The sequence below is a fragment of the Cetorhinus maximus genome, chromosome 16, assembly GCF_964194155.1.
Source record: "Cetorhinus maximus chromosome 16, sCetMax3.hap1.1, whole genome shotgun sequence".
NCBI lineage: Eukaryota > Metazoa > Chordata > Chondrichthyes > Lamniformes > Cetorhinidae > Cetorhinus > Cetorhinus maximus.
The window spans coordinates 75,240,100-75,255,759 of NC_135894.1; the positions used below are offsets into that span (position 1 = coordinate 75,240,100).

Below are 15,660 nucleotides of genomic sequence, written 5' to 3' on the forward strand. Positions count from 1 at the left end.
TGGCAGCTTTGCATGTAGTGACAGGAGAAGTAATAATTCCTGTTCTCTTCCATTATCCATTCGTATAAAATATTGCCTTATGAAAGATTAGCTTGTTCGGAGGAGATGGTTTTCATTGAATGACACATAGACACTGCATGCTCTGTAAATTAAATAATAAATAACATTTCTAATTAAATGATTGTGTATAAACCTTCTTAATTTCATCACGTAAAGTTCTTCATTGGTTTTATGTTAAGATTGTGAATCATTCTTGTATATGAACCACCAGAAAAGAAATATAGATTTCTCGCAGGAACAGTAGATTAACATTCACTTGTACACAGACTGCCCAATTCAGAATTTTACATCTCAGTGAAAGTTTAACATACAATCACAGACTTTGACTGAAATAATAGCCAACATTAACTCATATTCTACCAGTATTAAGTTCCTCCCCTCCTCGTAACTAAACTATTGATGTATTTTAGTACTTTAGGAAGAAGTATTCCCTGACATGATGTAACAGTAGAAGATGTTAGACAGAAATCTGTTCTGCAGTGTGAACAGAGAAAGAAAAGTATCTGTTCTAAGATTGGACATTGTTGATCTTAGTTTTGCGTTCAGGCACTGGATAAATGCCTTTGTTATAATGTTGGATCATAATTTACTGTGTATGCATTCCTATTTCCTGCAGCCAAATGTTTTTTTTTGCATTTTTAAAGGGATGATGTGCCTTAACCCATTTTGGGCAGAAGAGTCCTTAATAGAGAGCAGTAAATTTGTAATTGAGAAACAAAGAAATTCAATGCGGGGTGGCACGGTGGCACAGTGGTTAGCACTGCTGCCTCACAGCTCCAGGGACCTGGATTCAATTCTGACCTCGGGTGTCTGTCTGTGTGGAGTTTGCACGTTCTCTCCGTGTCTGCGTGGGTTTCCTCTGGGGGCTCCAGTTTCCTCCCACCTTCCAATGTTGTGCTGGTGGATTGGCTATGGTAAATTGTCCCCCAGTGTGTGTATCTGTGTGAGTGTGTGCCCTGTGATAGACTGGCATCCCATCCTGAGTGTACCGTGCTTACTGTCCATTGCCTGTTGGGATAGGCTCCAACTCCCCATGACCCTGAATTGGGTGAAGTGATTCTGGAAAAGTGAGTTTGTGAGAAATTCAGTGCTTGAGTTGGAAAAAAATGTAAAGTAAAAACAGAAAATGTTGAAAGTGCACAGCAGACCCATCAGTGCATGTAAAGAAAACGGCAGTTTAACTTTTTGGCTGAATTATTGTAACTGTGGATCTCTGGTAGGTCTTTACTCCTGAAGCAATGGTATCTATGGACCTCATGAGTGCTGGCTTGTACTCATTGGTCTTTCAGGCAGTAATCTGTTAGGTACAATGTTAGCATCACAAGCATACCTGGAACTATACGTAAAAAACCTGAATATACTGCAATGGAAAGGAGAATTACTGAGCCTCTTAGGCTCCACCACTACGATCATTTACAACTTAAAATAATTTGCTAAAAGCGCTTAGATCTTAGGGAACTTCCTACCTCATTAAATAGAAAAGTGATGACAGGCTGTCCTTTTGAAGAACATATGTGTTCAATTTATATGCTGTAGTGTCAACTGTCACGAAAGTATAATAATTCTCATATTATTATTATGATTTATTGAAAAGTAGGTTAATAGTGGGGCTCGGATAGTTTCTCTGTGTGTGCGTGGGATTTAATGGAATTGGAGACAGCTGGTCTGGAGGCTTTGACTCATCAAAAGAGCTAGGTTTGAAATGCTAAATACGTAAACATGGCTGATGTCTTCGAACGTGTAGTGAGGAGAATTTTCATTTTTAGATAAATCAGGGTAGTTTGAATTTCAAAGAGATGGTAGGATGTTACACCTAGCCAGAGAAGCTAGGCCAAAAAGTGTGTTTATTGTTCCCAAAGGTTGCTGATAATATTAGCACCCTGAAATGATTTATATTATGAGAAAGATAAAGTTCCAAAGACATGTGGGAACAATGGGATTTACATTAAAAGGGAGAAACATGTATAAAGGAGAATGAGGCTGTGTGTCAGGGAAGGCATTGTAAAATCTACCAGGAGTGTGAAAAGCCTCCAGTATTTGTGCATTAATCCTGCTGCCTACAGAAACTAAAGCTAGGAAAAGCCACTTTGAATTCTACTGTCCAGGGCATTTGTTTAAAATTTAATTTTTTTTACCATTGCCTTAACAGAGGATGTAACCGGAAGCCAGATTAATTAGGGGTTTTAGGAGTTATTATAATAGTAATTTGTAGGCTTATGTATGTGCTTGAAATTTTTTCTTTTGTGAATAAATGTTTAATTTAGTTTTCTAAAAAATCTCTGAAGCCTTGGTGGATTTATAAGTACTGAATTCAGGGCACACATCTCAAAATAAATACAAAATACAAAACTGCAATAGTGGGATTGAGTTTCCCTTATGGATTCGATCTGTCTGGCACACATCATCTGCTGTGTCATAACACAACATAAACCTATCAGCTTTAATAAATTATGCTGTAGGTATTGATAACATGAATCAACTTGTCTAACCGGTGTGCTTAAAGCTAATGCTATCACTTTGGAAGGCAACATACTGGAATCACAGACCATAGTGTTAGCTGGATCCTTTGTAAATCATAGTGTATCCTCAGATACAAATTGCATTGACTTTTGCAGTTGCTGAAAATGTGAGGTTCTCAGGAATCAAATGCCTTTAAAATCAGCTGTACCCACAGCTTTAGAAGGCACATTGCTAGAACTCACTAGTGGCTCAGTTGATAAAGACATTGCTAGTATAGAATGTAGTCCAGGGAGATCCCATGAAATTAGATGATCTCAGCTAGCATGGGAGTTAAACAGTTAGCCTCCATGTCATTGGACTCGGAAGGGGAAAAGAAAATCAGTCAAAATAACTGTTCCTGTTAATTTTTCAGTGACTCCTAACGAAAAAAGTGCAAGGACGAATACAGGATTGGGATCGACTGTGACAGGCTTGTATTGACTTAGACTGTCAATCAACCCATGTTTCTGATTGTAAAAGCTTTAAAACCACCCACTTTGTGTTTGGGGTCAACTGTGGCAGAGGTATAAAACTGGTGGTATCATATTGACCACCCATTATGCATCCTGCATTTATATAGCGCATCTGATGATATCCTCAGGATGTCTAAAATCACTTCATAACTAGCAGATTCCTTCCGGAGTGCAGTCACTGTTGTTATGTACACAAATGCAGCGATGGAAACTAACCAATCTGATACTGAGTGTTATACACCTTAGTTAAACCCTGCTGAAGTTGTAATTCCATCTGACATTTCCCCATGCAGAAGGATATCGCTGTCTCTGGTTGAACCTTTGGATAAAACCACAGTTCCAATATTTTCAGACAGTTACTGTTGCTATCACACTCTGCTAAATTTCTTATTGAATTACAAGTATCCAGGCTTATTCCAATTTCTCTATAGTGTTTTTTTTATTCATTCATGGAATGTGGGCATCGCTGGCTAGGCCAGCATTTATTATGCATCGCTAATTGCCCTTGGGAAGGTGGTGGTGAGCTGCTTTCTTAAACCGCTGCAGTACTTGGATTTTTTTTTCTCATTCTCACATTGGGAAGTTTTTCTGCATCATGTGCTTTCTCTGACCAAGGAGGAACACTGGAAATCTCCGCTTGTCTGGCTGGCTGCTGGGAGATATGGAAAGACAGTCCGGTCTGAGGCTACTGAAATCTAGCTTTCCCTCTCTCCTTGTGGTGAACTTCCAGCATCCATTTGGTGCTGGTCATGGTGCTTCTCTCAAACTTAGGGAATTGTTCTCTGTAAACCCATTCAGAGAAGAATGAACTTGCATTTATATTGCACATTAGTATATCAGCACACTTTACAACTAACAGGTTCCTTCTGAAGTGCAATCGCTCTTGTGCAGACAAATGCAGCAGTTAATCTGAATGCAGTATGGTCAAACAAATATAAAAGAATGAATATCTCCAGGTCATTTTTCTTTTGGTGGTGACGGCTGATATTGGAATATTGTTGAGGAGAATTTTCTGCTCAACTTTGACTGGTGCCAGAGGATCTTATTTCCAGTTGCGCAGATAGGCAAGGTTTTGGTTTAACATCTCATTTAAAAGAATACATCTCTGACAGTGCAACACTCCAACGCAGAATCAAATGCCAGCCTAGATTATGCACTCAAAACTGTAATGGGACTTAAACCAACAACCATCTGACTCAGGCAAGATTGCTACCAACTGGGCTAAGCTGACACTCTAATGTGCTGTTCTAATGTGCTGTTCTTTGCAGGAGTTCAGAGAATTCTCTCCTACTCTCTAATTTGTTCCGCACTCTTGTTCTCCTGGTTTCCAGGCTTAAGGGGCTGTGTGGCCTGCATTGGCCCTAAATCTTATGTTGATTATGAAGAGATGGGCAGCTGCTGATCTGCTCTCTGCTATCCACACATGCTTCCTTAACTTACGACAATTTTTTCTTTCAGTACTTCCTCTTCCATTCCCATTGGGGAAGCATAACTATGAGCTCAACAACATTGGGGAATTGAATCTGCATCCATGTTTCCAACTATTATAACATTGCACATTGGTTCCATTGGCAGCTAGCCATCCCAGACTTATAATCATGCAAAAAAGTCATGACAATACAAACATTCAAAATGAGCCGGCAAGAAAAGCAGGCTGGTCCATCGGGCCTGAAATAATAGTACAAGACAAATTCAATTACAATTAGCACTAGTCCTAATCACAGCATGAAAGGGAGAATGTTAAGAGTAAATGATAGTTTCCCAAGGTCACATTACCATAGCAATCCATTGCATTTTCATGTCAATTTCAGCAGTTTGGCCTGGTCCAGAGTAGAAATAAGACAATAGGAATTTATCCCAAATTCCTATTTCAGTAATCCCAGTTTGAATAGATATAATACAGACTTCCTTCTCCGCCCACCTGATAACTTCCTGAGAGAACCGAGAGTGTATGTACATAAACCATGAAGGTAGCAGGACAAGTTTAAAGGACAAGGTTGTTTAAAAAGATGTATGAGATCTTCCCAGAAGGAAAAAATGTTCGGAGCAGCACTCTTATTTCCCAGTTTTTACTGGTGTTCCACTTAAAGGTATACAAAACCAGTTCAGACCAGTATTCTTATTTCCCAGTTTTTTCGTTCTGGGTTGGCTTTATTAATAAAAGGATAGAGTACAAAAACAAATAAAGTTATGCTACACCTTTATAAAACATGGGTTAAACCTCAGCTGGAGTATTGTGTTCAGTTCTGGTAACCTCACATGAGGGAGGATAGCAAGGCCTTACAGAGGGAACAGCAGATACTGATTAGAATGGTAGTGGGATGAGGGACTTGTGAGTGTTAGGGCAGATATAGGTAATTGTAGAGTTGATTGAGATGTTCAAAATCATGAATGCTTTTGATAGTGTAAATATGGAGAAACTGTTTCCTGTGGCAGAAAGGCCAGTACAACAACAATAACAACTTGTATTTATATAGAGCCTTTAACATAATAAAACATCCAACGTTTCACAGGAGAACTATAAAGCAAAATCTGACACTGAGCCACATAAAGAGATATTAAGGACTTTGGTTGACCAAAATCTTAGTTAAGGAGATTGGTATTAAGGATTGTCTTAAAGGAGGAATGAGGCAGAAGGGTTTGGGTGGGGGGGGTGGAATGGTGACCAATGGTGTAGCAATTAAAATCAAGGATGCTCAAGAAGCCAGAATTTGAGGAGTACGGATTTCTTAGAGAGTTGTGGAGCTAGAGGAAATTACAGAGAAAGGTAGGTCTAGACCATGGAAGGATTTGGAAACAAGGCAGAGAATTTTAAAATTGAAGTGTGGCTTGATCCAGAGTCAGTATAGATCAGCGAGCTCAGGGTGATGGAGGAAAAGGACTTGATGTGAGTAAGGACATGGGCACCAGAGCTTTGGATGACCAATTTTGCAGAAGATAGAATGTCAGAAGCTGGCCAGTAGTGCATTGAAATGGTAAAATGTAGAGGCAAAAAGGCATGAATGAGGGGAGCTGAGGCCAGATACAAGCGATGATATGGAGGGGGAAATAGGTAGTTTTACTGATGGCACATACACGTGGTCAGAAACTCATCCCCAGGTCAGGGAGAGGAATGAAGTTTATAGCAGAATCAAAGACAATGGCATTCATCTTCCAAATATCTAATTTAAGTAACATTCTGTTTATCAGACATTCTGGATGTCTGATGATTTAGCAGCAGTGGAGGAGTCAGGAGAGATGGCTGTGAGGTAAAGCTGGGTGTTGTCAGCATACATGTGGAAACTGATACTGTATTTTGGGATGACGTCACTGAGGGGCAGCATGTAAATAAGAAATAGGAGGTGGCCAAGTATAGATCATTGGGGTCACCAGAGGTAACTCTGCAGGAGCAGGAAGACAAGCTATTGTAACTGATACTCTGGCTATGATTAGATAGTTAAGAATGGAACTAATTGAGTGCAGTCCCACCCAGCTGGAGAGGTGTCAGCTGTGGCTCAGTTCATAGCACCCTCGCCTTTGAATCAGAGGGTTGTGGGTTCATGTCCCACTCCCGGAAACCAAGAACTGTGATTGTACTCGAAAGAGTTGCAATCTGTGACTGTTGATAACTCGAAAGAGTTTCCCTCAAAATATTCCCACCCAGCTGGATAATGGTGGAGAGGCGTTGGAGAAGAATGCTGTCCGAACCATGTCAAAGTCGAGAAGACTGAGGAGGGATAGTATATCTTTATGTTACAAGATAACTAGAGGACCCAGATTAAATGTGATTGGCAAATGAACCAGAGGCAACATGAGCAAACATTTTTTTTTTACATAGCGAGATGTGGGAAGCCCTAGCTGATAGGGTGGTGGGAGCAGATTCAATACTAACTGTCCAAAGGGAATTGAGTAAGTACTTGCAAGGAAAAAATCTAATGTTTTGGGGAAATTAAGAGCAGGGAACTAATTGGATAGCTGTACCAAAGAGCCTGTGAACGTACAATGGGCTGAATGGCCCCCTTCTGTATCCTATCATAATGGGTACAACTCTGATCCCAACTCAGTTTCTAGTCAGCACGGATCTCATGACACAAAACTGACCATAAATGGGCATTAATTCAAATATCGATGTACCAGGTATAGGAATTGGGAAGAAACAACTTCACTCTTGGTGCATTGCTAAGATTGGACTTGTAACAAAGTGGAAACAGCTTTCTTCCTGAGTGTGGTAACTGTTGATGATGTCACGTTCATGCAATAAGGACTTATGAAGTATAACCTCAAAATGGACACTTTAAAATAAAATGGAGTTGAGAAACCAGGTGACCTTGACTTTCCTGCTAATACACATGGAACAACAAGACCCCCTGAGCTAATCATCATGTCTGTACAAGCCTTGACAAAGTCATTAAATTGCAAATGGCCTTTCTGGACATTTCTTTGAGTGGTCATTAAAATGCACAAGGTCCTTCTTGTGGTTAATGGCTGCCGTTCTCCAAATAATTAAAGAAACTGGTTTCACGGTACTGTTTGCACATTTTTCGACTCCAGAGTTGAAATCCAGAGAATGGATGTGAAGAAAATTTATTTTATCATAATGGTATATGAATGGGAGAGACTCGGACCCCATTGTTTGACAATGGCCTAGCCATCAGAAACCATGGCCAGGCAGTATATTACGGTCCCACCAAGCTGAATGGAGATTCAAATGGCTCACTGTATCCACCAGGGGGAGACACACCACGGCGGGGCCATAAAATCCTGGCCCATTTGTGAGGACAATGGAAAAAGATGCTCTGGACACAGGACAGAAACTAGGGCTGGAATTTTCTGGCCCTGTTGGCGTCGGGTGTGATGGCGAGTGTGGAGGGGGGGCGTGGGGACGGACGGACAATATGGCGAGAAAGCCAAAAAGAAGTTTCATGCCAACGTGAAAGCATAGTGGGATCATCTGACAGTGTCCGCCATGGTGGAACTCCAATTCCATTAATGGGGTGCAAAGGAAGGTCCGATCGGAATCGTCCCCTCCACGCCAGATTTAGCTCTGGTGGGCAAACACGCTAGCCCAGAACACATCTGGACAAGTGTGACGTGCAGGAGTTGGGACTTACCTTTAGGGCCTGGCGCTGGTTGTGGACATTCGAGGAGCAGGAGATGCTGGAGCCCAACAGCTACCGGAACTTGGAGGAACACGTCCATCACATGCTGGGTGGATTCTCATGCACATGGCTCCACCACAAAGCAGTTCTCAGAGAGTGGGAGGTCTCCATTGATGTGTTGGGTCTGCTTTGGAACATCACGGTCTTGGCCATGAGCTGCTCCTGATGATTGGTGAGCAGGCAGGGAGATGAAGGTTCATCCGTGATGGGGAGGAAGGTGTACCGGGGCGGCGGGGGGGTGGGGTGGGGGGTGGGGGTGGGGGTGTGGTGGTGCTGTGTGCAGTGGGAGAGGAAGGTCGAGGTTTGACTGGGAGAGGAAGGTGTACTGGGGGGGTGGGGTGGAGGTGAGGCTGAGGGGGGAGAGGCTGAAGGTGTCATGGGGGGTTGAGGTTGGGAGGAGGGGAGGGGGGAGGACAGAGTAAGGGGGGGAGGAGGTTGTAACAGGGGAAAATGTTGCAAGTGAGGAGGTAGGTGTAAGGGTGGGGTGCAAGATGTAAGGGAAGGAGTTTGGAGAGGGGAAGGAGTCTGGGGGAGGAAGGTGTCCAGGGCGGGGAGGGAGTTCGGAGGGGACAGGAGTTCAGAGAAGGGAAGGAGTCCAGGGGGAGGAAGGTATCCGGGGTGGAGGGGAGGAATGTGTCTGGGGACAGGAGGGGGTAAGGGTGGAGGAGGTAGTAAGGGGTGGAGGATGTCCAGGTGAACGTGCAAATGAGGGGTCTGCGGAGTCAATGACTGCCTCCTGGGGAGCGAACTGAGGGTGGGCATGGTAGGAGGAGAGGGGTCAGAGGGAACCAGAAGGGTGAGAGTGCGTTGGTAGCAGTAGAAGGGATGGCAAGAGTGGTTGGTGGGAACTTAGAGGCAGACATGGACCCTGGGGATGGGAAGGAGGAGGTCAGGGAGGTCAGTGTTGGCGGGGTGGGATTCTCAGGAAGGTAGGGAGCGCGAACTTTCACCTGGACATCCTGGATAGAAAAAGGTTCGGGTTAGTAGGTGACAGTGGGGAGGTGGAAGGTGATGCCAGGGGGGTTGACGGTGATAGGAGAAAGGACATGTGTGACTGGGGAAGGGGAAGGGGCAGGGGAGTTGAGCAAAAATCTGACTACAACCATTATTGTCGAAATCGAAAGTGAGCGGTGCCTCATGTTGGATGGGCACACGTGCTGCATAGGACTGCGATCAGTGGGTGGGCGGCGATGCAGCTCAGCTCAGATGTACAACTGAAAGTGAACCCCAGCAGGCAGCATTGAAAATGCTCAGGACATTGAGATGAGTGTGATGGAGGAAGGATCGTGTGCGTGGGAGAGTGCTTGCACGAGGCTTCGAAAGGCCCTGCCACACACACACACACACACACACACACTTCTCCCTCTGGAATGACTGCTCATTGGGGCAGTCAGGGGGGTTGGCGGTGGTGGAGTGTAGTGGCAGGACTCACGAAGCCTATCAATGAAGCTGAAAGATAACATTGTACATTATCCAGTGAAAGTGGATGTATTTTCGGATTATAAAGTGACAAAATATGTTCACCAATGCAACCACTTGTTATCAAAATTTCTTAACTTTTCTAGGCCTACCACTTCTTCTAGGTGCTGCCCTGACACCCGCAGCAGGGCTGGAAACAGTTTTTGCAATGGTTGGCCCTGTTGCCCCTGATGACTTTGGCATGTGACCACTGGAGAGCAGAGGCCTTGAGGGTCCTGGATTGCTTTGGCTGTCCTCCTGTGGGCCTGCTGCTCCCTCTGGTGACAGATGATGAGGTTGAGGGAGTCACAGGCAAAGAGAACTTGGAGGGAGAGGACAGCCTCTGAGATTCCTGAGTGGATGACCCAGGGGTGTCCAGTTCCTCCTTTTGGGTGCCCGAGGTCCTTGAGGTGGAGGAGCACCTGGAGGGACGTTGAAGTGCTTTGTTTCCCTCTCATGTTGCCACTGCAGGAACTCATCCATGGTGACCATGATGGAGTGCAGCTCTGTATACATCTCCGTGTTCTACTGGACCAGGGTCTCTATGGCCTCTGCCATCCTTCCCACGGAGACATTCATATGCGCACGTGTGTGCACCACTTCATCAGAGAGCAGGCGGATGCACTCCCCTGACTTGCGTAGCATTCTGTTGAGGGCTTCTAACAGCTCTGCGTGATGTTGCCCCACCTTCTGCTGACTCTCCACGATGAGTTAGAAGGTCAAATCCAGAGGCTCGTCATCTGACTCGGACCTCACAGATGCCTCTTCACCCAGCAGTCCTCCGAGTATTGGGAAGCTCGGCTGAACCTGCCTCCTCTTGCTGCAGACATGTGGCGACCACCAGATTGTGAACCCAAGCTTCCTCTAGATCTGGATTCCACCGAGTTGTGTGTCTCTGCACTGGTGGAGGGTATGGGTAAGCGTTGTGATGGGTTTTCCAGGCTGCTCATTTCCTGCTCTTTAAAGGAGGATGTGTCCTCTTGGCTGGAGGTGAGGACCTGGATGGAGCTGAGGGACTGGCTGGCTGAGGGTGTCGGTCGCTTGGCAAAGTTCCCTGTGAACCAAAGTAGAGATAATTAGTGCATGGCAACAGAGCCAAAAACAGGAGAGAGAGCACTCACAGTTGAGTCGAGAGAGAGATGATGTGGTGCAGGATCCTCACGTGGGTGTTCACAACTGACCTCACTGTTGCTGCAGGCAAGATCCACATCCTCACCAGTCAGTGCGATGTCATGCTCCTCAAAGCGAGTGAGGGGCCTAATGTGGGCCACTCCACCCCCGGTCTGGGACCTCTCCCTGAGCAGATGGAGAGAGTGTGAGCAGGATGCATGGCACTATGTGGAATGTTTGTGTGGACAGGATGAGAACATGAGCTCCAGAGGATATGAGCCTGATGGAGATGTGAGGATGTGTGTGAGAGTTAGTCATGTTTTCCCTTGAGGTGTGAGATCCCTGTGGATTTGTGATGTGTTTAGGAGTGTGTGAGTTGAGAGTGATGAAGTGGTTGACTTACCCTGCAGAATGGATGAGAGCATCCATACTCTTCCTGCACTGGATGGCTGACCTCCTCTGTGCTCTTGTGGCGCCCATGCCACTGTCACCACTTCCCAGGCTGGATTGGTGACTCTGATGGATCTGCTGCGGCCAGAGCGGGGGTAGAGGACATCACGGCAGCCTTCCGCTGTGTCCAGTTGGTGCCCCAGGGAGGCGTCACTAAATTTGGGGGCTGTCATCTTCTTTGTTTTCGGGGCCATCTGTGGCCTGGAGCAGTCCTGGTCTGTAGACATGAAGTGGGCGTGTGCTCTGGTGTGCTTTAAATATGGCGCCCGGAGTGAGAAAGCGCTGAGGTCATGGCAGGGCAGCAAAATCTGAGCCCACCCGCCAGCGATCTGGCATGTTACCCATGAATGCATTATTAATGAGGCAGGGCACACCGGGAATGGGACAATATGGAGCGAGACCCTTCATTGTGGCCTGCGGGTAAAACAAATTTTTTCCTGCCTGCTACCACATGTGTAAATCTGGGACCATTCCGCCCTAGGTTCCTGATAAGGAGGTTTAATAAGGCACGTTTTTGGAGCAATAGGGAGAAACATGTGGACTAGCCTAGGAACAAGACTTGTCTAACAACCGCCATTGGCAGAGATTCAGGTTGGTCTTGACCTCTTTACCTGAGAGACTGGACCAGGGTTTTACTTCAGGCCTTTGATTTCTCACCCTGACTGGAGTGGAAGAAGAGAAATCTGCTACTATGAACAATAACCAATAACAAACCTATCTTCTTAAAACCTCCAAACTCTTTCCTTCAGCAGACTGAAAAAGGAATACAGGCCTGTGTCGTTTCAAGACTTCACCTCAGGGTAAAGCAAGTGTGACAAAGAACTCTCAAGCTCTTAAGACCTAAACGCATACTACCTTTTATAATCACAATCTTTTCTTGTGTGTGTGTGCGTGTGTGTGTGTGTGTCTGTGTACGTGGGTGTGGTTATCTATACATATTCAGGTGTTGGATAATAAACATTTATCTTTCTTTTAAAACTTTAAAACTTTCTTACTGCGTGAGAAAACCTGCCGTATGTCTGTTCCTGTCAGCGCTCAGGGGCTAAAACACTTTTTTTTAGGCATGTTGTTTTTGGTCAGCCGAGAGGTGGTGGGGAAAGGGGAACTATCCCTAGCATCTCTTTCCTCTCCATAACATATGAAAATACTTGATGTTGTCACTGAATGGCAAAAGGGGCAAAAGAATTCCATATCTTAGCACTGATGTCCTTCACCTCACTAGGCATAAAATTGGCCTCAAAATATTTAACAAAAGCAGTGTGCCCATCCTAAATGACCTGAGCTGGAGGAATTTTATTCCACTTCTAAAGTTTATAAATTCTCAACACTGAAAATTCAACATTTAGATCGGGCATTACCTGTCAGTAATGTGGTGATAGTTTTAACACAAGGCAAAAAGCAGAATGAGGAACACAAAATGATGCATTGATTTTCCTCAGCTTTTGCAAGAAGCTTGTTTTGACAATGATACAGGAGTTCTATGTTGTATTGATATTCCTAACATGAAATATGTAATGCAAATGACAATTTGTAAAATGGTAAAAATGGACAGATCCACTTGCCTTTTCTTATGAGAAAGCTTGCATGCATACAAACATAATTAGTAATAAACTATTCGACAGATCTCCGAGGAATTCGAAAAATGAGACCCTTTTGCTCAAAAAGCATTGAAACAATAAGAGCTGAGCTTGGATAGTTAGAATTGTGTAGTTCCACTCATAAAAATCAATATTCATTTCTCTACTTATTATGAAGTATAAAACAATCAGAAACAGCTAGAGAATTTCACTAGCTGTCAAGTTAAATAATTTTATTCCCCTAAGTGTACTGTCTTCCAAAATCAATGCAATTATCGTTACCTTATTGTTTGAAAGTTAATCCAGAATAAATATTTCCACCACAAATTCCATGCTAAAGAGGTAATGCCAACACTGTCTGCTTCTGAACAAGCACAATATGCTGCTTCCTCTGTGGACAGATGGGTATGCAAGAAGTGCATGTTTTAATACCTTTTTACTGTGTTCGTAGTCTTTCTATTTTAACACCCAATCGTTTGACCTGTGGCCAAACTAAACGAGCAGCTATGTGGTGATGGAGAGACCCATTTGACAGCTTTGTTTTCACAGGCTGTCCCTGGGATGGTTTATGTGTTTGTTCTCCTATAGCGTCTGAGAGCTTGAACTCAAACAGCTCCATGCAAGGAATCTGGGCTATCTACCAGTGCAAAACGTGCCCAGTGCTACTTTTTTTTCCATGGTGAATTGCAAAAACTTTGAAATGACCTAATTGAATTTCTTACGGTTATGAAGTTGATCCAAGCAATTTATTCACTGTGCCAAATACCAAGAGGCACAGTTTTAAAAAAAAAAATCAACAAGCTCATGGACAATGTTCAATATAGGAGCAATCCAAAGCAATACTTTAGTTATAGAGGAACAGCAGGAAGAGGTGCAGCAGCTGGTCAAGGAAACTCAGGGAGCTTAGGGGTTGTGAAGAGATTACAAAGGAGAAGGGATTTTTGAAAATGTCCTTACTCTGCCAGTTGCTTGGAAATGCGCTTACTTATAGGAGCTACAGACAGCTTGGAAGCGTGCTTACCTTGTTCAATAACAACATATTTATATGGCGCCTTTAATGTAAAGAAATGTCCCAAGGCATTTCACAGGAGAATGATACTGAGCCACATATGGAGATATTAGGTCAGGTGACCAAAAGCTTGGTCAACGAGGTAGGTTTTAAGGAGCTTCTTAAAGGAGGAAAATGAGGCAGAGAGGTGTAGAGAGGGTTTTCCAGAGCTTGGGGCCTAAGCAACTGAAAACACAGCCACTAATATATTTGAGGAAGTAAAATTTCACATGTACAAGATGCCAGAATAAGAACAGTGCAAATGTCTTGGAAGGTTGTAGGTCTAGAGGAGATTACAGAGAGAGGGAGGTCTGAGATCAAGGAGGGATTTCAAAACAAGGATGAGAGTTTTAAAGTCAAGACATTGCTGACTAGGAGCCAATAATGAAAGTCAGCAAGCAAAGGGGGTGATAGAGGTATGGACTTGCTGTGAATTAAGACACAAAAGCAGAATTTTGCATGACCTCAAGTTAACGGAGAATAGAAATCCAATCCTACCAATTACTGCCCATATCTGTAAAAGTTTTTTAAAAATGAACAAGCTCATGGACAATGTTCAATATAGGAGCAATCCAGATCACACTACTTTGGTTATTGAGAAACAGCAGGAAGAGGTGCAGCAGCTGTAAAAGTTTCTATAGGTATGTGAAGAGAAAAAGATTGGTGAAGACAGATGTAGGTCCCTTACAGTCAGAAACAGGGGAATTTATAATGGGGAACAAAGAAATTGCTGACCAACTAAATACATACTTTGGTTCTGTCTTCACAAAGAAGGACACAAATAACATACCAGAAATGTTGGGGATCACAGGGTTTAGTGAGAGGGAGGAACTGAAAGAAATTAGCATTAGTAGGGAAATGGTGTTGGGGAAATTGATGGGATTGAAGGCCGATAAATCCCCAGGGCCTGATAATCTACATCCCAGAGTACATAAGGAAGTGGTCCTAGAAATAGTGGATGCATGGGTGGTCATCTTCCGAGATTCTATAGACTCTGGAACAGTTCCTACAGATTGGAGGGTAGCTAATGTAACCCCACTATTTAAAAAAGGAAGCAGAGAGAAAACAGAGAATTATAGACCAGTGAGCCTGACATCGGTAGTGGGGAAAATTCTAGAGTCCATGATAAAAGATTTAATAGCTGAGCACTTGGAAAACAGTGGCAGAATCGGACAGAGTCAGCATGGTTTACAAAAGGAAAATCATGCTTGACAAATCTGCTGGAATTTTTCGAGAATGTAACCAGTAAAGTTGATGAGGGAGGGCCAGTGGATGTGGTTTATTTGGACTTTCAGAAAGCTTTCAACAAAGTCCCAAATAAGAGATTGGCGTGTAAAATTAAAGCACATGGGGTTGGGGGTAGTGTATTGAGATGGATAGAAAACTGGTTGACAGATAGGAAACAAAGAGACAGGAAATAAACGGGTCTCTTTCCAAATGGCAGGCAGTGACTAGTAGGGTACCACAGGGATCGGTGCTGGGACCCCAGCTATTCACAATATATATTAATGATTTAGATGAGGGAACTAAATGTAATATCTCCAAATTTGCAGATGACACAAAGCTGGGTGGGAGGGTGAGCTGTGAGGAGGAAGCAGAGATGCTTCAGTGTGATTTGGACAAGCTGAGTGAGTGGGCAAATGCATGGCAGATGCAGTATAATGTGGATAAATGTGAGGTTATCCACTTTGGTAGCAAAAACAGGAAGGCAGATTATTATCTGAATGGCTATAAATTGAGAGAGGGGAATGTGCAACGAGACCTGGGTGTCCTTGTACACCAGTCGCTGAAGGTAAGCATGCAGGTGCAGCAGGTGGTAAAGAAGGCAAATGGTATGTTGGCCTTCA

At 43.8% G+C, this 15,660-nt stretch overlaps 1 protein-coding gene across 3 annotated transcripts in view; it reads right to left on the reverse strand.

Moving 5' to 3' along the window:
* LOC144691721 (uncharacterized) overlaps positions 1 to 15,660 on the reverse strand; it is a 183,545-nt gene that overhangs the window by 48,116 nt on the left and 119,769 nt on the right. The window contains exon 1 of one of the 3 annotated variants that reach the window (XM_078560107.1): positions 4,809 to 4,885. The exons of the other annotated variants lie outside the window; for them this stretch is intronic. Within the exon in view, the coding sequence (XP_078416233.1) occupies positions 4,809 to 4,821 (13 nt within the window). The 5' untranslated portion in view covers positions 4,822 to 4,885. Of the gene's footprint in view, positions 1 to 4,808; positions 4,886 to 15,660 lie in introns of those variants that run through there. 3 annotated transcript variants of the gene reach the window in all.